This window comes from Halichoerus grypus, chromosome 14, assembly GCF_964656455.1.
Source record: "Halichoerus grypus chromosome 14, mHalGry1.hap1.1, whole genome shotgun sequence".
NCBI lineage: Eukaryota > Metazoa > Chordata > Mammalia > Carnivora > Phocidae > Halichoerus > Halichoerus grypus.
The window spans coordinates 62,722,941-62,747,757 of NC_135725.1; the positions used below are offsets into that span (position 1 = coordinate 62,722,941).

The window sequence follows — 24,817 nt, forward strand, 5'->3', positions numbered from 1 at the left end:
GTCAGCATTTGCCTTCCACCTCATTCTCACTCTCTTTTTAATTCTGGTGCCCTAAAAAGCCACCTTAAGTGGAGTATTTATTTTGACCCTGAACTCCTAGCTTAGATCTGGGGCCTTGCTCCATTCACTGAGATATTCTTCTCTCCTGAGTTACAGATCCATGCTTTGTTCCCTTTACCCCCTACAACACCAAAGAAGTATGTATTCAGAATTATTTGTGAACTTCTGTTTGTACTGACATTAGCCTTCAGGCTCTCTTTTGACCTTTGGGAATCTGCTCTGGTTCCTGGATGAGGTAGAAGAGAGGCCAACATAACAGGTTCTCAACCTCCCTAGCATTCATAGCTTTGAGATGAGCACTATTTTGTAACTTTCTCATATGGGAAAAATTTATTCACTGATTGGCTTGTGTACTCTGGCTGTTTTCCAGAAAAGGATTTAGGAAACTTGAAATAAAAACATATGCAGTAAAACCAGAACTAATGATCAGAAAGATAAGAACCAATAAATAAAAGGGGAAAAGAAAGAACAATTATCCATAACTTTTAGCTGAGGAAAGCTTTTGTAGTTGAACACAATAGTCAGCTCTGAGTTTTCTAGCAGTGAGAGCAATAAGGGAACCTGATAGTTTGCATCTCGTTGTCTATTACTGAGCATTTATGGGACGCTGCCACCTTCCTTAATAATAAGGAGCCCCAGACACAAAGATGCAATGCAGGGAGAATCTCTAAGTGGTAAGGGGTTGCTGGACCTCAGCCCTGATACTCGTTCTCACTTTTCCTCTTCAACATGTATTGAGGAGCATGCTACCATTTTTCTTCTCCATGCTAAGGCTGTGATCCAAGTATGGACACACTAGTCTTACCCTAATGCCAGTGGAACAGCTGATGTAAGGCTGCAGTATTTAAATCAAGCTTTGCTAAAAGCTGGAGGATAATGAATAGAGAAAGCAACATGAAACTGTTCAAGCTGGCTTACGAAAACATTTTCCTCATGTCCTTATCTTTTGGCCTGTCTCCATTTGGCAGACATCATCTGAGTGCTGCCACCAGAAGTGAATAGAGCCAGGCATTTATCTTTCTTCAAACAGGGCCAAAACAGCAAGGTCCAGAGAGTGTCTTCACTTGGGTTTCCTGTTTGAAGAGCTGCCTCCTTTCTGGGTGATGGATGTTGGGAACGATGACTTCCTTTTGGAGAGACCACACTTACTCAGAGAGTGTGTCCCTACACATGTAGGTTGCATGGTAACCCCAATATTCATATCAAAGATACCCACGTATGTCACCATGAAGGATATTCTTTGATTAGAGACATGCCAATTTCATTGGAAAAACAAGTTTCTTCCTGCTCTTGAGCAGAATCAATTATAGAAGTCTTTGTAAAAGGGGTATGGGAAATCAAATGAAGAGTTTGGGTTTATCATTCTCCATGACTTGAGTAGATTCACTTTCCTTTCTGATTCTGCAGTTCCAGTGTTTCCTTATTCTAATCAATAGGGCTGCCAGTGTTTCCTTGTTCTGATCAATAGGGCTGAACCTCCTTATTTTTGTTCATTTGCTTCAGGATAACCATTCCATCCAGATTTCCTAGGTGTGAACCTCACTGATTACATAATAGTGTGTATTTATAGTTCTAGGACACCTTGTGCGGGCATCCTGTTACATTTCTACAATATAAGATCTTTAAATATGCATTGAAATACAAATAGCTCCCATGGAAAAAAGCAAAAACAAGTGGCTTTTTCTTTTAGAAGTGAGAACTAATATATATTTGAGAGTAACGAAAATGGAGGAGATAGTTAAGCATGAAGAGGAATGTAGAGATAGAAAGTCACTAACTATGGCTTTTCATTTATACACACACGACAATATATGTATGGTCTTTGTTCTTTATTTTTTCCTTGATGTATTCATTCCCAAATGAACCATAATGTGCTCTAATTGAGTCTCTTTGTTTAGCACATGGCTGTTGATTTGAGTACTTTCTCCAATTGAAAAACTGACATTTTAATTTTGTTATTCAATGTGCAACAGATTTAGATAAAAACACCAAGATTGTGTATTGTAGATTTTCTTCAACAATAATTATATGTAATTATTTTACCAAAATAAACAAGTTAAAATAGTTTTAGCTGTTTTATCTCATTTTACGTTTGGAAAAAAAATTACAAATCAGAGACTAGAGTTTGCTTGTGTTTCTCAGTGAGCAAAGATAATTTCTGTTTGTTGGTTCTAGCCAGTTCCACCAAAGCAGTACAAAATTGATGCTAGTAAAAAGTACTGAAAATGTGAAGGGAAAGTGCAACTGGAAATAGGTCAGAGTGGCTACGTGCTACTAAAAAAAATTGGTAGTATTCATGAATGTGGTATCTCAAAAATTTTAAGGGACCTGTGAAGATTAAATGAGATTATAGTGTACTTCCTGCCACATAGAAAACACAAAGTAAATGGCAGTTATTAAGAAAATTGTTTTTCATAGAAACATAGAATTTCTAGGCTAGAAAGGATCATAACTAAGGGGATCAGGATTATCATTTTGTCTCACTTTATTTTACAGATGAGGAAACTGGGGCTCAGAAGGTAGGTGGTATTTCAGGATAATCAGGATAATTTCAGGATAATAATTCAGCTAATGACTAAACAGGAATCCAGCATCTTCCTCACTTAGAACTTCACTTAGCATCCCTTTTCCTTCCCAAGTCTCCAGTAGGGAGAATGATTTTTTTTTAATTTCCTAAATTTATGGAAGATCTCTTTAAATGCTGTCAAATCAGACCCTCAACAGATGGATACATAGATGGATAAATAATGATAAAATCAATATAGCAAAATAGTAACAACTACAGAATTTAGGTGGTGGGTATATAGGTGTTCAGAAAAACTGAATGTTTGAAAATCTTGATAATAAAAAGTTGGTGGAGGATAATTGAAAAACATTATAATATCTCCTAATCCCAGATGTGTGTCTGTCACTGATCTCTCTAAATATAGACAAACCAGCAGTACTTGCTGTAGCCGAAGGAAATAAAACAACCAGGGTCCAGCACCTCTGGGATATACATTCTAGGCCCTTTCTTTGACATTCTTCAAGGATTGAGAACCACAGATCTGTCATGACTTTTTCTTTTCTTTTTCTTTCTTCTTTTTTTTTTTTTTTTACAAAGGATAGTTGTGCATTGCAAATTTGAAATTCCCTAATCACCAACAAACAAGCCAATTAACACAGTTATCACTGTAGATCACTTTCCTGTGAACAAATGCTCTATTTTTTTTCCCTTCACCTTTCCCATGGTAAATTTTAACTTTATTTATAATGCATTTATAAGCTTGGGTCTCTCTGCCCTCATGTAGTCTTTCTTCCAAGATCACAATTGTTTCTTCCACTTAATTCTTTAAAAAAAACCCAAAAAACAAAAAAACAGGGCTGCTTGGGTGGCTCAGTTGGTTAAGCAACTGCCTTCGGCTCAGGTCATGATCCCAGGGTCCTGGGATCAAGCCCGGCATCAGGCTCCCTGCTCAGCGGGAGGCCTGCTTCCCCCTCTCCTACTCCCCCTGCTTGTGTTCCCTCTCTCACTGTGTCTCTCTCTGTCAAATAAATAAATAAAATCTTAAAAACAAAACAAAACAAAAAAACATGGCCACATATTCTTTTAGCTAGGAATGTTCCACCCTTTCTCATTGATCATTTAAGTTTTGTCAGATCTAGCCTTCCCTTGCCTTATGATGGGAAAAGGGGAAGGAGGGAGGAGTTTCAATAAATTTGAATTTAGGAGTCAGGCAAAAACCATAGGGGGTAGTCTTCAAGGAGCAACAGACTCAGAATTAGCTGGGCATTGCAAATAGATGGCATACTCTAAGGAAATAGCTGTTCTAAGCAGTTGGGTGTTTGCATCTAATTTAGCTTAGAGATCCTGGAACTGGAGAAAAAGTCTCATGGAGCAAATGGGTACAATCACCTATGACCATTCTAAACCATAGCTAGGGCCTAGTAATTATTGACTTCTATATAGATGTCATCAATTCTATACATATGCTGCATAATTCTATACAGCATAATTCTATGTTGTTATCTTCAATTCTCCGAAGACTAAATAACATCAAGCCCTGGCAGACCCTTATCTTTTATTTTTATTATTTTTATTTTTTATTTTTTAAAGATTTATATATTTATTTGACAGAGAGAGACACAGCGAGAGAGGGAACACAAGCAGGGAGAGTGGGAGAGGGAGAAGCAGGCTTCCCGCTGAGCAGGGAGCCCGATGTGGGGCTCGATCCCAGGACCCTGGGATCACGACCTGAGCTGGAGGCAGATGCTTAACGACTGAGCCACCCAGGCGCCCTGACCCTTATCTTTTAATAACCAACCCCCTACTAGAGGTCTTCTTCAGTAACCAAAATACTAGGTAGCATCAATGCTAACAGCAATTTGAAACCTATATTCTCAAGCCTCTGGATGTTTGTATCGTGATGTCTGAAAACTTTATTTGGTTGGTTCTTCTGAAAGGAGCTCAGACAACGTTAGATACTCACATCCTCATGCCCCAAAAGAGGTCATGGATTTAATGGTTAGAAATATTATAAAATATTATAAAAACATGAATATTGTAAAATATTATAAAAGTCCCTCCATTTGGCTGGTCTTTTCTGTCCTTGCTTGGTTTAATTTAGCCATATTCCTCTAGGAGACTGCACTCAGAATTGAACTGCTTGCTTTGATACTTTGTTTGACAAGGCAAATGAACATTTCAGGCTAGGGAAGTCAAGAAATTAAAACTTGTGTAACTATGTGTGGTTCATCAAGTTTCTGAAATTTTCAGCAGTGTCTCTTCCATCCCCCTTTTAGCTAAATTCAGTAAGTTTTTGTTCTGAAAAGGTATGGGAATGACATAAAGCTAAATACCAAGAGACTCAGTTAAGTATAGAAAGTGTGATTGCTTCTGTGGAGCGGGAAATAGAAAGGGCTGGGTGTTGGGGAGCTGCTATCTTCTTTTGTTGGGTGGGGTACAGTCTTGTAGAACTGTTTGACACCTTAAACTCTATACATACATAACTTTAATAAAAATAAAACCTAAGTTAAAAAAAATAGTGGTAAATGTATGGCAGTTAGTTGTCCATGAATGCTTAATAAAAATGAAGAGTTGAATTTCCCTGTTGAAAAGTCAGATTCTTAGGTTGGATTAATATGTACACAGAGGCCTTCAAACTTAGCTATTTTTTTTTTTCAAAAGACACCTAAAATGACGTGAAGATGTTGAAAATAGTAGAATAGAAAAAGGCAAATTTGACCCAAAAAAGGTAAATACAGTAAGATTAATACCCAACAAAATTCAAGCTACAAAAGCATTAAAAGGAAGAAAGAGGTATATTTTATATTGATGAAGTACTGTCTCTCAAGACATGTCATGAATCTTTATGCAACTAACAGTGTCGAAATATATAAGGCCAGAACTGTTAAAAATACAAGAAGAAATTGATAAATTCACTATAGATGAAGAAAAGAATACTTGAATAACATAATAAAGATTTAATGCATTCCAATTTTGTAATCATGAACAGTATTCTTTTAAAATACTTCTTGAGTTTTTCAGGAAATTGATGATATGAAAGTCTACAAAGAATACCCAGATTAGAAATTTACAGTAACTAAAAGAAAAAGTCAAAATAAATAATATATCCACTTGGAAATATAAAATTATTCTTCTGACTAATCCCTGGGGTAAAGAAGAAGTTAGAGTTGTAATTACAAAACATGTAGAAATGAACATACCCAAACTAGTGGGAGTTTTGCTAAAGCAGTACCCAAAGGGAAATTTGGAAGCAAGATTTCAAGCTGGAGCAGGAACTAAATCCAAATCAACCTGAAGAAGGAACAACTAAGTGTGTATAAAGGAGATAAGGATTTAGAAAAAACTTCAGAAAAATAGATTTGATCTATAAAACACCAAATTGATTCTTTTTAAGCACATTACTAAAATAGACAAGTACTGGATAAATCTAAAAAAGAAAAAGACATGAATAGAAAAATGGTAAAGGAGAATGGTGTCTTTTTGACAAACTTAATGTATTTTAATGTAGTCCAACTTCCGTTATTTTCTCTTAAAGGTTAGGGCTTTTTGAATCCTATTTGATTAATCTTTCTCGACCTAATGTCTTGAAAATGTTTCCTATGTTTTCATGTAAAAGGCTTCTTGCCGTAACCTTAATGCTGAGATGTAAAGCCCATCTGGAGTTGATTTTTCATTATGGGATGAAATCTATGTATTTTTTATTCTTTATTTAAGTTTTAATTTTAATTCCAATTAGTTAACATATAGTGTAATATTTTTTTTCTCTCAAGTTTTACTTAAATTCCAGTTAGTTAACATACAGTGTAATAATAGTTTCAGGTTTAGAATTTATTCAACACTTAAATGCAGCACCTGGTGCTCATCACATCAAATGCAGTCCTTAAACCCCCATCCCCCATCTAGCCCATCTCCCACCCCCACCTCCCCTCTGGTAACCATAGTTGGTTCTCTGTAGTTAAGAGTCTGTTTCTTGGTTTGCCTCACTCTCTCTCTTTTTTTAAATTGCACATGTGAGTGAAATCATATGGCATTTGTGTTTCTCTGACTTATTTCACTTAGCATAATACTCTCTAGCTCCATATACATTGTTGCAAATGGCAAGATTTCATTCTTTTTTATGGCTGAGTAATATTCCTCTGTGTGTGCATGTGTGTGTGTGTGTGTGTGTGTATTTTATTATTTTTAAAATCTGTATGCCCAGTTGATCTAGCACTATTTGTTGGTAATACCTTCCTTTTCCCAGTGCACTGCAGTGTCATTGTTATAAATCAAGTAGTTGTATATGTGAAAATCTGTTTCTGGGATCTCTTTTCTTTTCCTTTGGTCTGTTTGTTCTTTTGCCAATACCACACTGTCTTAATTATTATGATGTTATGATGGGTCTTGATATCCTATAGTGTGAGTCTTCCAAAAGCATTGTTTTCTAATATTGCTTTGGTTGTTCTTGGGATGTTTTTCCATATAGATTTTAGAATCAGCTTGTGAATTCACACACACACAAACACACAGGATTTTGATTTGATTTTTTTTAAATCTACGATGTCTTTGCAGAATATTGATATAGTATTGAATTTTCCAGTAAGGAGGCTGGCATGTTCCTCCATTTATAAATAAATAAATTGTATTTTATATCCTTCGTAATTTATGTCAAATAAGTAATGCTTTGAAGCTTCCCCTTTAGAGGTCAGGTCCTACATATTATTAGATTTATTTCTAGGTATTTGATTTTGGATGCTTTTGTAAATGATATATTTTTGAATTTTTGTTTTCTTTTCTTTTTTTTTTAAGATTTTTATTTATTTATTTGTCAGAGAGAGAGAGAGAAAGAGCCTGCACAAGCAGGGGGAGTGGCAGGCAGAGGGACAAGGAGGCTCCCTGCTGAGCAAGGAGCCCGATGTGGGACTCGATCCCAGGACTCTGGGATCATGACCTGAGCCAAACGCAGATGCTTAACTGAGTGAGCCACTCACGCGTCCCGAATTTTTGTTTTCTATTTATTGCTGACTTTTTTTATGTAGCGACTTTTGTGTTTTATCATGAATAGGTGCTGAATTTTGTTAATTTTTTTTTGGTTTTGTTTATGTCATGATTACATGATCTATTTACATTTTCCTAAACTACTTCAGTCTCTTATTCCTGAAACTATATACAGTATCTTTGTACAGCATCTCCCTGGGAAGACTTTCCTTTCTTCTTTAGTCTTCTAAGCCTCAGGGGAGGCGCCATCTTTGAGAGAAGTCTCCCTTCTCTCTGCTCTCTCAGCACTTTGTGTGCGTTACCCTCTATCCGTAACATGTTGGCTCTCCACGTTACATGGTGAGCTCCTCGAGAGCAGGAATCTCATCCGAGGTATCTCTGTCCTCCTAAAGGTGTATTCTTTGTTCTTACACAGGTTGCATACACTGTTCTTCTCTGGTAAAAGATGTTTAGGCCTTACTCTGTGCTTCAAAAATTACGAACTGCATAGTGCTACCAGCTGGTTTCTGCAGCTCTGGCTCCAGTAGGCCTTTCGCTGTTTGCAGGCCCAGGTGTGACTCTCCTCTTCCTTTAATTCAAAGGCAGCTGGTGGGTGGTTACCACTTCCTTCTCTTACCACAGTTCTGTTTCAACTTCATTCTAGCCCAGGATGATTTGCCACTTTCATTTAGGTTCATCATTGTACCTCAGTACCTGTGCAACCAAGTCACATCACCTATAGTCACTCTTGCTCTCCAGAGGGAAAGGCTTGAGTCCTTCATCTTGTCCTGCTTGGGGGAAATCACCATAGATTTTCTAACAATCTTTTTTTTTCCTGTGCTTTTAGAATATATCTAGATTATGTTGATGTACCTCTTTGGGCACTTCTGTTTCCTCATCTGTAAAATACGAGGTTAAGATCAGGTAATTATCAGGTTCCTCTTAGCATGAACATTTTATGAGTTTTTGTTTTTTTTTTCCCCAAAGGAGGCTCCACTCTCAGCATGAAGCCCAACACAGAGCTTGAACTCACAATGCTGAGATCAAGAGTCAGACACTTAACTGACCAAGCCACCCAGTTATGATTCTTTATTAGGGATATGTACACACTGGATGTGTTCCAACACTTTGTTAATTTGGGTTGGAACTGAAAATAAACTTTCTTGTAGGTACATCTCATCCTGCTACAGTCAAGTTCTTGGGCATAACCCTGTTCAAAAAGTCATATTGCTGAAAAACTCTGTATGGGTATCTGCGAGTGGAGGGAGATACAGAAAGAGCTACTGGGGATGTTCACTGCTTTATGTGCACACTGCTTGCATGATATATTGTGTGTCAGTGTTGTCCTCTAAGGTTGTGTAAAGGTTTGCTCTGATTCTCTGTCCAGCATAGACAGCGGACTGACACGTGGTAGGTGCTATTAAATACCTGTTGAATGAGTGCATAAATTAATTGTTGAGCATTTTATGTGCCAGGTACTGTGCTAAGTATTCTTATATATGTATATGTTATCTCAGTCCTCACCTTCTGAGATTGCTATTGTTACAAATTTAGAAAACAGGCTCAAAAAAGTTAAGCAGTTTTCCCCAAGGTTACTTAGAGGCTGTCTGGCAGAAATAGGATTTGAGCTGAAATCTTTTTGTTTCTGAATTCCATTATATTAACGATACTCTTGTGTAATACCCACTAGTCAACATAAAATATAATGAGAAACTATAAAAGTGTGTTTAGATTGGGGAAAAATAAGATATTCAGTTATTGTTTTAGCATTAACCATCAGAAATAAAAATGTCTCCATTCTTTTTAGGGGCTAGGGTAAGTTACAGTGCGTACATCTGTTATGTATACCAACGTACCCCCTCAACTCGTTGACGTGGAAAAAAACAAGATGATCACCCCATAGCGATGAAATTGTAATCACATTGTATATAGTATTAATAGTATGACCATTTCCCTGTCCTTAGAAATGCTTCTAAAGTATCAGCTTTAATGCCTGTATAGTATCCCATTTATGATTGTATCATAATTTATTTTGTCACTGCCCTTGTCATTCACATAGGTTGTTTTCAACCACAAAATACTGTATCAAACATCTGTGTGCTAATATCTTTGCTCTTATCTCCTGTTACTCCTTTAGACTAAATTCTAAGAAGTAGAATTACTGGATTAAAAAGAACTAGGCTTTGGAACACCTGGGTGGCTCAGTCGTTAAGCGTCTGCCTTTGGCTCAGATCATGATCCCAGGGTCCTGGGATCGAGTCCCACATCGGGCTCCTTGCTCAGCAGGGAGCCTCCTTGTCCCTCTGCCTGCCACTCCCCCTGCTTGTGCTCTCTCTCTCTCTCTCTGACAAATAAATAAATAAAACCTTAAAAAAAAAAAAAAAGAACTAGGCTTTAAAGGCTCTTACTATATCTTGGCAAATTGTTTTCCCGAAAGAACTTTAAAGTTTTGAAATCAGCAAGAAGTGTCTGTATTCCATAGAGTAAATATCCTGAGTTGGAGGTTTAAAGATAGTATAGGGGAAAGGGATGGAGCATGGAAAGGCATTTTTAATTTTTTTGTAACTTTGAATAGATCTAATACACTCATATTTTTCTAAATTCAAAAGGTATAAATAAGTGCATAGTGAAAAGTCTCCTCCCACCCCTTTCTTCTGGGTACCCAGTTCCCTTCCTTGGAAGCCAGTGTTACTTATTTCTTTGTTTTTCCAGAGGGATACTGTAATATCTGTGTGTGTGCATTTTCCCTCCTTCTTTCCTTCCTTCCTTTGCTTTTTAGCGCAGATGTTACTATATCAAATACACTGTTCTGCACTATGCAGATTTTCACTTAATACATCTTAGGGATCAGTCTACAGTAATACCTAGAAAACATCAATTTTTTTTTGATATTATGGTCCTCCATTTTATAGTGGTACCATCATGTTATTTTACTGGTTCTATTGATGCATAGGCAAGATTAGAAACAATCTAATATAAACTCTTAGGAAATTAATAGCCATGTATGTAAGGCACTTTACACATGTAAAGTATATCTATAGGCTACATTCCTTCTGGATCAGAGGGTATGTTCATTTGTCATTTTGGAAAAGTGTCAGATTGCCTTCCATTTATATGGAGGAAGAGGTTATTCTGGATAATGGGATATCTTATATCAAATGGGCTCAAGGGAGGTACCTAAGTGAGAATTTTGGACAAATGAAAGGAGAGCATTGAGAGATGGGAAAAGGTCTTCAAAAATGAAGGTAGTAAAGGATAAAAGGATAAAAGAGAAAATTTGCTTGCTTGGCCATTTTATTGAGGACCTTGGTGGTAGCGACCACCCACATACTAAAGAGACACTCCTGGGATGTTTATGCAAGAAACATACCAGATCCTTTCCTGTGTGCCAGGATCTAGGAATGCAGAGATGCATAATGTACTCATAAAATACTAACCTAGGTCCTGACCCCAGGAAGTTCACAGTTTAATGGAGGAAATAGATGAACAATTATAAAATGAGATGCACTGCCATAATTTCTGTACCTTGAAGATGTCAACTTAAGTTCAATTAGTCAAAAAATGAAAACATGAATGTTTAATATTTGATGTAACTTATAAAATAATAGAATCTTACTTTTTAAAGAATTGTAGAGGCACCTTTGGGTGGCTCAGTCAGTTAAGTGTTCGACTCTTGATCTCAGCTCAGGTCTTGATTGCAGGGCCGTGAATTCAAGCCCCATGTTGGGCTCCATGCTGGGCCTCACACTGGGCTTGGAGCCTACTTTAAAAAAAAAAAAATTGTAGAATTTTAGATTAACCTTTTACTTAGTGCAGGAGATCCTTACTTCACAAATTCTGACTATTGGTTATTAAGCGCCTGCTAAGTATCTCTAATGACAGAGAAGTCATAATCTTCTGTGAGGCAGTTAATTCATTGTAGGGAGGAGCTGTAGTTAAATGATTTTTATGAAACAAAACTTACCACATCTTGACATCATGATTTGATTTAATATTGGAGTAAGGTAAATTGACACTACATCTATAAAATGAGGTAGTTGTCTCCACAGCTAGGATACCTTTCAGATCGAACTTTGTTGATCTCATTCTTTGATTTTCTGACTCACATTTACATGGCAGATTGATGTTCAAGTAACACTTACTGATTACTTATTATTTGGACATTTGTGGAATTTTGTGCCCAGTTCTCCCTCTGTCTCCCCCATCACCATGGCTACAGTTAACAGTCAATGCTGTTGACTCTTTTAAATCTGTTGTTAAACAGATTCCCCAAATCTGCTAAGCAAATCTTTATCCTGTACTTGTGCAGTTTATTTTATTTTGAGCCTAAATGAAAGCCTTTGTATTGATTGCCCCTATTAAATCTCATCTTGCCATTTAGGCAGCCTATTCTTAGTGTACATTTCTCTGATACCATTTAACATTATATCAACTAATTCCATGGAGCTCAGGAGACTAGAAAATGGAGGTGTTGTGGAAAAACAAGTGATTGAGAATTTAGGTGTGCCCCTGGTCTTCCAAGTTGGAGTTGTATGAATCAGAATGATGTTTCTTAAGTGCTTGGACTTTCTGGAGAAATGTCTGGATAAATCATATTTTTGTTTTGAAGCCCTAAATTTGAGAGTGCAGTGTTATCTAGACTAGACTAGAGAATTCACTTTCACATTGTATGGTCCTTGGTATTTTGACAAGCTGACTTTGACATTACTGCTGCCAGGTAACCTAAAGGGGTGCAGTTGAGAAGAACCACTGAGTGCTTTGAAGAACAAAACTCAGTTGGTGGTCAGGGTTTTAGCCTTGTTTACAGAGATTTGCAGCATATTTAAAAAAGAGGAAGAGAACATATATATGCTTTCCCCAGAGCTGGAACAGGGAGAAGAGGACAAGTCTCCTTGAGAGAGGGTGTGGCATTGGGAGTAGTGGGAAGAGGGGAAGGCAGAACTGGAGTAGAGACATAGACTACATTGTAATGGGGTTGCCCATAGTACCTGAAAGGATTTGTTACAGCTTCTTACTTTTGCCTTCATCTTTGCCAACAGGGTATGAGCTTCTGTTTTTAACAGAAGAAACATTTAAGAAAACATTTAAGAAAACCCTGTCAGGACAACTTTCTCACCTTCAACTATTGATCAGATTTACATATTCTCCAAGTTCTGACTTGGATGTCCTGTGAAGCTTTTCTTGCCTTCCCTTCTACTTTGGCAGAGTTGAAGCACTTTGATCATTCTCTTCCAGACTCTGGGTTTTAATGATCTGTTTAATGCCTTACTCTTCCACCCTGCTGAACTCCTTCAGTCCAGCTTGTCTTATTCATCCCTCCACCCCACAGCCTGTGCAGCATGAATAAGCAGACTGAATAAAAGGCATTGTGCATGTTCTTCACCTGCCTGTTGTTGGTTGGTGCATATTTATAATATTTGGAAATACTCTCACTATGTAGTAAAGTATAATTGTGCTATAATGAGAAGGGGAAGGAAAAGAAGGGTCGTGACCAGCAAAGTCAGAGTAGTGAAAAGATTGGAATTCAGTCTCTGGTGAGAGAAATCTTCATCCCCTCTGTTCCTTTTTAACTGCTGAGCTGTCTCAGAAAGAAAGAACCTAGGAGTTCTTGCAGGGGCCTTTTAATCACATATACCACTATTAGAGGAATAATGTTGTATTTGGTTTTAAATGTGTTGACTTTTCACTAAAAGCCAAGCAGAGCATTTCTTGGAAGGCAGTTAAAATATGAGTCTGGAGCACGAGTGTAAAGTCAAGAACTGCAGAGATGTAGATCTGAGATGTAGCAAAGGGCTGACTGTGGACGTAAGTTAGGGAAGTGTGATGTCATGTAAACTAATAAAGAAAGATGTGTCAGTGTGTCTCATATCCTAAAGAATTTTAGAAAAGAACATTGTGAATTCACTAGTGAATTTTATCAGACGTTTCAGTCAAGTTCTTGATAAAGGGGAAGAAGGATCGAGACACCAAATAAGAAGCATTGAAAAAGGAAAGAGTATTGAAGTATATACATAAAAAGGGGGATAAGTTTTATAGACACTATCACTCTTGGCCAGGGAAAACAAGGTTTCTGGTACTAGTTTTTATTTAATCAACACAAGTTATAGATGTCTTTTCTGTATACTCTTCACAGGCTGTCTACTTTTCCATATGTGTAGCCAGAGATATAGGCTTGTGAATCAACCCTCGGGGGCCCTAGCATTAGGTAGAATAGTGTTTTGATATGTGACCTCCAGACACACTGAAATGAGGTAATGATGGAAATTTCCTTTATAGTTGGGAAGAAGAGCCAGAATCTCAACTTGGGATTTATCACCATCACTGAAGATGATAACCTCAGGGATCCTGCTGTCTCTCGTTACTGTTATCACTTTCTTTGATGACAGCTAGATGTTTGGTTTCTGACAGTCTTTCACATCACACCAACATCTTCAAATTTTTGAAAATTCTGATTTATTCTGCAATCTTTGGAAATTTCTGTTGCTAGTAATTATATTTCCTGGCACGGGATTGACAGTTTTCTGTGAATACAGCAGCTTTTCATTGTAGTGCTGAGCCATAGTGAAATCTTTATGAAGACTTTAATAGGGATTAAGGTTAAATTAAATTTTAGTTTCAGGAGAGCTACCAATGCAGATGAGTAAAGTGGTGATTAAATGAATAATCCCTTCCTTACATGGCCAAGTTTGCACATGCAGAGGTTGCAACAACTGTATCATGTCTTAACTTTCTGTCCAGAAACTGGCGTTTTCTTTTTACCTTGATTGTAATGCAGATGCAGAGTTCAGAAGTTAAAGTGTGGGAAAATGTGCATTTTAGAATGGGGAGGAAGCTGTGGCTGCTGGTAGATATTAGGGCACAGAAGCCAAAGGTGGCCAAGGTAGGAGAAAGGTCCTGAACAGGGAGTTTGATTCTTATCTTTACTGTCGGGCAGAAGAGTCAGACTCGAGAGGTCCAAACAGGAAACCGTACTATTGAACCACTGGGGAATCTTGAAAGGTTTGAGTTACTTCACATATGGATACCAACACAGAAACATACAGATACCAACACCATCACATTTGTGATGATAATGTAGTGGGAATTCACATCGACCTGTAATATGGGTAGAATATTGTTTATAAATTATTTTGATACTCTTAAGTTTTGTTTTTTTATTAATAAAATGATAGGTTTTTTCATTAATAAAATGATAGAACTGAATTAAAATGAGATGATCTTTGAGGTTTCCTATGGCCCTGTCTGTCTAGGATTGTAGAGTGGAATTTTACACGTTGCTTTTGGGAAAATGTGTTTCTCTGGTGGCCTACAAATAAAAACTGTGTTTGGAACAATGCCATTGATTATATTTGATAATTCTGTATTGTCACGTATGATTTATATTAGTAGTTTCAAAATGTGCTAATGTACAGTATCTCATTTGACGATCTCACTGAGATGAAGAAATAGGTCAGGAAGGTATTATGTTCATTTTGTTGATAAAATGAAACCATTATGATTAGTATCTTGAATAGTTATTTAAATTTGATGGTTTTGTTAACACTTGGGATAATAGCCACCAAAGATGAAATCCTGCCACTGAGAAAAGAAAACCCTGTCAGGACAACTTTCTCACCTTCAACTATTGATCAGATTTACATATTCTCCAAGTTCTGACTTGGATGTCCTGTGAAGCTTTTCTTGCCTTCCCTTCTACCTTGGCAGAGTTGAAGCACTTTGATCATTCTCTTCCAGACTCTGGGTTTTAATGATCTGTTTAATGCCTTACTCTTCCACCCTGCTGAACTCCTTCAGTCCAGCTTGTCTTATTCATCCCTCCACCCCACAGCCTGTGCAGCATCTAGCATATGGGTACGCTCAATGAAAAATGGCAGAATTAAATGAAAGAGTCAAGTTGACGAGGCTGGTGTTAAAGGATGCTGTGGGGTGGGGTGGGAAGAAGACATCATTGTATATCTTGGTTAGGGAGAAATTTTGCCCTGTACGTGCATTTAAAAATCAACAGAAACAACAACCTAATTAAGAAAGGGAGATAACTAGGGGTCAGATCTATCTATTAATAAAATAAATTTGAATTTTTAAAAAATGGGAATTAAAGTTCATGAATGCATGGGAATTTTTAAATTGTCTTATTTTTTTCCCTAAACTATATTACTGCATCTCATACATTTAACAGCAATCTTGTATTCAGTTTCAACTCTGATTTAAAGTGGTAAAATAGAATTTTAAAATTCCCTCAAGAAATAAACCCTTACCTGGTTAAGCTTTATGTTAAGTAAGGTTTATATTTGTCCAGTGACCTCTTCTTACTGAAAGACTCTTGTTAAGAGAAGCCCTTTAGCCCTGACTTTCTCAAACTTGCCTTAAGCAATGACTCCTTTGAAAGGAAACATACGGAATGTATTTTTCATGTTACTTAAATTGTGTAGCTATGAAACTAGACATAAAATTTTTGTTTTTGGCTCATTTACAACTATAAACCAGGCCTGCAAATTAAATACAAAGACAACTACAAAACCAACAAATTTCAAATTAATACAATTATTCAGTGTGACAGATGATGTTTAGGTTTCACAGTAGGAAAAAAATAGCCTTAGGTCTCATTCCATTTTAAATCTGTTTCTGTATTTTAACTTCAGTGATACTAAAAGCTTCAAGTACCCATTCTCCATAAGTAATGTTGTGCAAGGTGCTATTAATGACTTCAAGCTTTGTTTGCATGTTCAGGATAGTCAGACCTCGTATTTAACCAAAACACTTGCCAGCAAGCATTCCTCAGATACCAATTTCCGAAGGCAGACGCCTAACGACTGAGCCACCCAGGCGCCCCCCTCAAATACCGATTTTAATGAGATGTCAGCTGTGGTGTTCATTTGAAGATGAGGTTAACGTTCTGTCATTACTGAAGTCTTTATTAAATGATTCTCTACACTAGCTCATGCTGGAAGTGAGAATGGAAACACGTCTTTGGATACTTCCAACCACATTTACTTCCAATGAACTTTTGCAATTGTACTACAAAGATAGGATCCATGTAATACTTGTATCATATATATGGTATTAACTGTTAGACTGTTGGCTTTGGATATACCATGCCTGTCTTGTCATATGCTCTCATGATTCTAGTTGCCTGTATTTTTCACTGTTGGTTACAGTTACTGTGAGAGCTTTGCTTGTACAGTGTGCCCTCAGGACATTTGGCCTGAAGGAGATTTTAACACAACTGAAGAAGCGTCAGTGAAAGCCTACTGACAGTACTTGTTTAGATTGTGGTTACTTATGGTTCAGCATTTTTATCATTCATTTTAGATTATCTTTTAAATGAAAACATTAACAAAATTTTGTACACAGTTCTTAGATTCCCCTTCTCCAAACATACTTGTGACCTCCTGTTTGGGAAACACTGTTTTAGCATATATTTTTGTGATCACTAAGAGTCCAGGATTCAATGGTGGGAAAATAAATTTAAAAAAACCTTGGCCCTTCTTAGTGTAATGAGAGACACTTTAACAGCAAACTATATATAGATTTGTTCTATCTTAAAGGTATACAGAGAGGACTATGGGAACATATTATAAGGACCTGCCAACTTATCTTAAGAGTAGGGGAGGGTTTAGAGCCTATCATGGAAAAGATCTTGTTTGAATAGGGTCTTAAAGGATGAGAGGTGGTTTAAACTAGGCAGAGAGATAGTATGTGTAAAGACCATGGTCATGAAAGACATGATTGTTATAATGGTGAGGAGCATGTGGGCCCTAGATTGCATTTGTAATGTGAGTGGTAAGTTGAACCCCAAAAGTAAAAGTCTTAATTGTTAGACCAAGTGTTTAGGTCTCATTTCATATATAGGTCTCATTTCATATATGCTCAGGGAGAAGATGAAGGTCTTAGAACTGAGAGAGTACTCATGGCAGTATTTTTTTAAATATAGCAATTACCACATTGGATTATGGTGTTCTCCTTCTGTAGGCCTTGGAGCTCTTCAAGAGCTGTGACCATGAATTATCAATCTTTGTACACTAAGCTTTTGGTACAGTAACTGATAAAGCTAATGGTTAGAAAATATTGGTTGATTGACTGACCATGAGTAAAGGGGATTCAGGAGAGAATGATGATAATCTCCTATGGTGGTGGTTTTAATTTGTGGGTGGTAGACCCCTTTGTCTTGAAAGCTATGAACCTCCAAAATGGAAATACATACATTTGACAGTTTCATGGCATTCATGTATCCCTGAAACCAGTGCATGGGTTTCTTATTCAGAATTCCTCCTTAGGAAATTGAACCTATAATCACCCCTATACCTCACCATGAATAACCACCATCTCTTTTAATAATCTTTAAATGTTAATATGATTTCACTCATGTGGAATTTAACAAACAAAACAGATGAACATAGGGGAAGGGAAGGAAAAATAAAATAAGATGAAAACGGGGAGGCAAACCACAAGAGACTCTTAACTCTATGAAAAAAAACAGGGTTGCTGGAGGGAAGGTGGGTGGGGGAACTGGGTAATTGAATGATGGGCATTAAGGAGGACACTTGGTGTAATGAGCACTGGGTGTTATATGCAACTGATGAATCACTAAATTCTACCTCTGAAACTAATACACTATATGTTAACTAAATTGAATTTAAATAAATTTTTAAAAATTAAAAAAAATAATTTTTAAATGTTAGACTATGATTGTGTCTCTTTAAATACTGTTTTTGAGTTCTTCTTATGTTTGGGAAGAGTTAATTCAAATAGTTGAACCATCTCAGAAGAAAGAATTTTTATAATGATTAAGGTAAAATTTGCTGGTCTGTAAAGGTAATAAACAAGTATATTAATTAAGCCAGCAACCAAAAAGCACTTGCTTGAGGGGATCCTGACATTCCAGGTTTGGGTTTAGCAAGTGAGTCGAGGTCCCCAAGACCATCCTCAGGCTGTGAGTGATTTGCTAGAAGGACTCAGAAAAGCTGTTGTACTCATGGTTATTGTTTATTACAGTGGGAAAGATACATATTAAATCATCAAAAGGAAAAGGCGCACGGGGCAAATCCCAGGAGAAACCAGGTGCCAGCTTCCAGGTGTCCTCGGCTAGTGCAGGAGCACAGGTGCATGCCATAGCTCAGCAGCGGCGTGACAGCACGTGCGCAGTGTTGCCAGCCTGGGAAGCTCAGCAGAGCCTTGGTGTCCAGGGTTTTTACTGGGGCTCAGTCACACAGGCTTGTAGCATTCTTACCAGGGAGAATATTTTAAGGGCTCAGAGCTCATTTCCTAGGGATTGGCCAGGGGCCAGGCCTGAAGACAGGCCTTTCTTGGGAACGTGCAGGGTTTGAGCAACTCAAGCCTGCTGAGTTAACCCTTCCTGCACAGCAACTTAGCTGTGCAGAGTTGGCTTTCTTCTGCCCTGCCTGCCTAGCTATTCTTTTTCTAGATACACAGTTTCTGTGGACCTCCTTGGCCTCATTGTAGGTAGCCATTCTACATACTACATACCTGGACTGTAACTTTTTCCTTTCCAACAAGTAATTGGCAAGTTTGTTTGGACTTAAGGACATATCTGTGTTTTGCAGTTTCATGAGTTTGTAGTGGAATGTAAGTATCCATTCTGTCATTCACTTAACAAAAATCATTTTTGAATGCTGGTATGTACTAGGCCTAGTGTTAAATATGGATTTATGGAAATGATTACTATGGATCTCTGCCCTCAATGAGCTTATAGTTTCATAGGGGAGAGAAAAAATTAGCAATCTGGTAAGCAGTGTGTGCTTTGGGCAGCATTTAACCTCATTGGACAGCATGGTGGAGGGTGTGTGTGTCTGTGTATATGGGAAGGGGTAATTAGGGGAAGACTTCCCTAAAGGAGTCACCTCTGGAGTTGAGCCAGAAAGACCAAAAGATAGAAGTGGGCATGGAGCTAGTGTTTCTCCAGTCTATGGTTGGGTGTGTGATTGGAGCATTTACGTATTACTGGTGCAGTCTCCTTGGCTTACTGAGCAAGTACACTAATCCTAGCTAGAAGATATATGTCTTTCTTAGGGTTTGCATAAGAGGAAAGAGTGTCTGGCTTAATACAAATCTATTTCCATTTTACTCCGTTGCCATAAATCCACCCAAATGACATTTCCAACCTACCATGAGTAGGTAGAAGTATTTTCACACATTGCTTCCCAATGGGGGACTATGTGAATACATAGCTTTGAGCTGTTAAGAATAACAATAAAAAATTTAAATGTACTGTGTTTCAAATAGGAGGGCAAATGCTTGTCTTAACTTAATGAAATTACTTGTAAGAATTTTTCTATACTTGGAAGCAAAAAAGTTTTAGAAAAAAACGTGGGTCCAGATTTTATCATATTTGGCTCCTACGTATGTGTGGTTCTCAACAGAATTTAGAACTTCTTTTTTTTTTTTTTTTTAAGATTTTATTTATTTGAGAGAGAGAATGAGAGAGAGAGAGAGAGCAAGCACACGAGAGGGGGGAGGGTCAGAGGGAGAAGCAGACTCCCTGCTGAGCAGGGAGCCCGATGTGGGACTCGATCCCGGGACTCCAGGATCATGACCTGAGCCAAAGGCAGTCGCTCAGCCAACTGAGCCACCCAGGCGCCCGAATTTAGAAATTCTGAGAGTAGTAAGAGTTTTGTTTTTTGAACAGTGCAAAGAAATTGTATGATTATAATAGGATCAGAAATGTATTATTTTAGTGAATATGGGATAATTTCAAATTGTTAACCTGGAGAATTTTTTCTAATAGAATCTTGTTCTCTTTTTCCAGCATTACAGTGTTTCTGCCACCTTTGTACAAAAGACAATTTTACTTGTGTGACAGATGGGCTCTGCTTTGTCTCTGTCACAGAGACCACAGACAAAGTTATACACAATAGCATGTGTATAGCTGAAATTGACCTAATTCCTCGAGACAGACCATTTGTATGTGCACCGTCTTCAAAAACTGGGTCTGTTACTACAACCTATTGCTGCAACCAGGACCACTGCAATAAAATAGAACTCCCAACTGTTGGTAAGTTGTTGTATAAGATTTTTTTTTCTTAATACTACAAGAAAAGCTGATTCTGACTATGGTTTTAGAACTGGAAGGGATCTTAGAACTTCGTCTACCCCAGCTCATTCAGTTCCGAGGCAAGAAGGAACCTGTCCATAGTTGTAGAGTTACAGGAGTAGCCAAGATTCCGACTTCTGGGTGTGTGTTGTTTGACAGCGTGGTTCCAATAATAGACTTTCTCTGAGGTCCGTTAGGGCCTAAAGGCTAGCCTTTTAAAGGCGAATTCTGACAAAGCTGCCATAGCAGTATGTCCTCAGAGGGTCCCTACTTTGCCCTCAGAGTGGATTTCTTTTCCTTATATAATGCTCCAGCCTTTTAAAGCAATTGATAATGGGCAGGAATTGAGAGCAGCACTAAACAGTCCAGATGCCTTCATTTTGTAATGTAACCTTGCTTTATGATCTTTATAAATCATTATATGTGATTTCTAGGTTTTGGTCCTTCGCCATAGTTTACATTTTACAATGTCCTGGCAGAGCCAGGAATTTGAAGGCTTTATACACTCTTAGGATTAGTTTAATTTTCAGGTTCTGGTTTAAGGTGTTAGTCTGAGCACATGTATTTAACTCCTCCATCACCTTCCTCAAATCCCAAATTTCTACTGTCATAATCAGAGGAATATAAAAATGTGGGAAATCTATATTCATGCTAGCCGAATGGATGGAAGAACACCACCCTCATGCCTGCGCTTGTGAGAAACTTCTGTAATTTGTAGTGCAGATAACTTCAGACTAGTGAAGTTTGACTACCCATATGAAAAGCAGGGAGTGAAAGGACCTCTTACAAAATCCCACCAAACCTTAACCTGAGGGGTTTGGGGTGAGAAGGTTACAGGAGCAAACGGTCATTCTCCTTTAGGAAGAAGTACCTGGTTTCATTGCTCAGGGAGGCAGACCACAGTGCTCACTCTCCACTCACAGTTGATCCAGGCATCATGCTAACTGAAGTAGGAAGTGCTACTGTGGCCGAGCAGAAAAGGGCCAGTCCTGCAGGCTACAGAGGGAGGCAGTCCTCCTCTTCATTGAAGTGATAATAGCAAAGTAAAACCAGATCTCCAGCATTATAGGGAAGCTTCCCCATGGCAAGTTTCAAATGACTAATTTTTCTGACTTCTGTTTAGGGTATCTGCAATTCTAATATGACAAAGAAAATTACAATTCCGGAATTCCCCATTTCCATTGTTTGGGCTTGAAATATCTAAATGAAGGCTTATAAAGCCTTGTGAAGCACTTACTTCATTTCTAATGCTAAACATACATAAATCCCTCATTCCCAGGTCTCTGTTAAGCAAACAGCCAAAAAATTACCAAATGAAAAGATTCAGTGGTTCAAAAGAAGTGAACTGAACTGGGTAAATCAGAGTAGATTCATCCTATGAAAAAGACTTACCTCATGATAAGGAAGAACTTTCAGATAGTCCGAAGTTCATTTTCACTTAAAGATCACTTTTAGATGAAAAGCTCAATTGATGAATTATTTTTAAAAATGTAATATTGAAAGTGAGTAGCAGACTGGAGACTAATATTTTATAGCCTAGTGTGAGACAAGCTTAAGGCAAGACAAGCTTGAGAAATTGTGTTACAATTCAGGGAGAAAAGACAGTGGGCAAATTAAGAGATGTAGAGGATAAATCTAGGTGATCCAGTATGCTTACTACAGAAATTCCAGAAAATGACATACAAGCAGACAGAAAAGAATGTGCTACCAAAATTAATGAAATTAATGAAAAAATACTTAACCAAATACATACAATAAAAAAGTGTCGGTTTCAAGAATAAAGAAAAAAATTGTTTATGCATTCAGCCCAAGGTAGCACCGCTTACCTCTAAAAGGGAGAAAAAGTTGAGATTTTCTTCTTTTTTTAAATACCAAAAGGCGGAGGAACATCGTATATTAATTGTTACCCAAAATTCTTTAGATCAGCCAAGATTTTCCATATACAAAAGCAATAGCCATTTTTAGATAATTAAGTATTCAGTGTATAAGGACCCATGTACTCTTCTTAAAAGAAATTACTAGCATTAGGATTCTATCATAAGAAATCCAAATAAAGATCTCAAGAATGGGAAAGTTACTTCCTTAGATGAAGGCTAAAGAGCAGAGGAAGAGTAAGTGGATGTTGACTGAGCTGGTGATCATGAAAGGGGGGCCAGTGGGTGAAGACTGGATGATTCACTTGTTCTGGACTTGAGCCTTATGAGCTTCTGGAATGAGGTTCTCTGACTAATGGGAGTAGTGGCCAAGTATAGGAAATGTGGAGGATTAGGAAATTGTGGTTGCCACCTTCAGTGTTTTTGCTATTGTTGATGTTTATTTCATTTGAGGTCCTTTTTCAGGAAAGCCATCATCTGGCCTTGGTCCCGTCGAACTGGCAGCTGTCATTGCTGGACCAGTCTGCTTTGTCTGCATCTCACTCATGTTGATGGTTTATATCTGCCATAACCGTACTGTCATTCACCATCGCGTGCCAAATGAAGAGGATCCTTCCTTAGATCGCCCTTTTATTTCAGAGGGCACTACATTAAAAGATTTAATATATGATATGACGACATCAGGTTCTGGATCAGGTAATGGAATTATTTTTCCTTTTTCCTAAGAAATCTTTTAAAAGTTAACTGGATTATTTATTTTATTAGTTGGCTAAGCCAGTTTGGCTTAGTGTGTTTAAAACTTGGGATAGTGTGAATACAAATTCCAACTTTAAGCCCAATAAAGGTCTGACTGTGACTAGTTTAGCATAGACAAATTAGAATGTACTTTCACTGTTGAAATAAGTAAGTCAGCTTCATGTTTGTGTAAATTTCAAAGCTTTCTCACCTTCTTATGACTCCATGAGATAAAAAGAATAAGGATAATTATTTTCTTATCGGTGAGGCTGAAGTTCATAGATACTCAAATGATCTGCGGCTACCCATTCTATTCAGGATTGTTTAGCAGCTTTATTTTTATACTTGAAAGCAAGCATGACAGAAAATGTGTTTGGAATTGTGAAGGTTATTTGCTTTTTTAACATATGAAATTGCTGTCTTTAGCTCAGACCTAGTTTTTTATTAAACTAATGATGATTTTCTCACTTCAGAAAAATGTCTAACCACCTTATTATTGAATATAGCTTTATGGATTCATGGCCTCTGTGATGTTTGCTTTTCTCAGTTCCATTTGCTGATTCTTGCGGTGTCAGAAATAGACTGGTTAATTGCCAGGATCATCCCTTGAAGTGGATTTTGGTATAGCAGTGCTTCATGTTTAAACTGAAAGGGATTTATTTTTTCACTTGCATGTGCTTTGAAAGGATGCTAAGAGAGGAAGACCCCTGTCCTCTACAATATTGTAATTTGACACTGGGCCAGGAATCAAGAGATCTAGATTCCAGTGCAAATTTTGTCATTGGTTGGCTCTGACCTTGGTTAAACTGTTTTTCTTCTTTTGGGCTTCTGTTTCCTCATCATAAATATGGAACAGATCCTGAGATATACTGTCTTTTGGAAAATATAAATCAACTTCAAAGAAAGCCTAGGTTTATAGATAAAATGAAGATTTGAAAATATACATAATGGTGGCGCCTGGGTGGGTCAGTCATTAAGCGTCGGCCTTCGGCTCAGGTCCTGATCCCGGGGTCCTGGGATCAAGCCCTGCATCGGGCTTCCTGCTCTGCGGGAAACCTGCTTCTCCCTCTCCCCCTCCCCCTGCTTGTGTTCCCTCTCTCGCTGTGTGTCTCTCTGTCAAATAAATAAAATCTTAAAAAAAAAAAAAGAAAAAATATACCCAATGAAAATTTCGCTAATTTTATAATCAAGTTACTAAACGAACATTAAAGCAGAAGTTGTGACCGGAGGAAGAATATGACTGAAGCATGAAATCACATCTGATACTACAGAAAGTTCACACAATGACAAATGTCTATTTATTTTAAGGAAATGAATATATATTGATTTATATGCATATCTGTTGAGTCATATAAGTATGAAGAAATTAACTTCTTGGCCTGAAGTTGTCTGTTGACTTTGGCCATGTATATTCAGTAAGTGACTTCGATCCATGACACTAGGACACATATAGGCTTGCACTGGAACCCAGGTCTCTCAAGGCAGCCTTTAAGGATCCCTGAGACCATTGTGAGCAGGGAGGCAGTGAGAGGTTGGATTGAGATGGAACAGCCTTGGCACTGGAGAGGTGACAGTCTTTGGGCTGGAGTGGTAGAGGAGTGGAGAGAGCTTGTTTTAGGGCTTCCCCAGGGTTTCCAG

The 24,817-nt window shown here is 37.7% G+C and overlaps 1 protein-coding gene across 3 annotated transcripts in view; it reads left to right on the forward strand.

Moving 5' to 3' along the window:
* Positions 1-24,817, forward strand: part of TGFBR1 (transforming growth factor beta receptor 1) — a 57,013-nt gene that overhangs the window by 8,730 nt on the left and 23,466 nt on the right. For 2 of the 3 annotated variants that reach the window (XM_036074146.2, XM_078061512.1), the window contains exons 2-3: positions 20,286-20,531; positions 22,898-23,140. In XM_036074146.2, coding sequence (XP_035930039.1) covers positions 20,286-20,531; positions 22,898-23,140 — 489 coding nt within the window. The remainder of the gene's footprint in view (positions 1-20,285; positions 20,532-22,897; positions 23,141-24,817) is intronic. The other variant, XM_036074147.2, reaches the window with a different exon arrangement.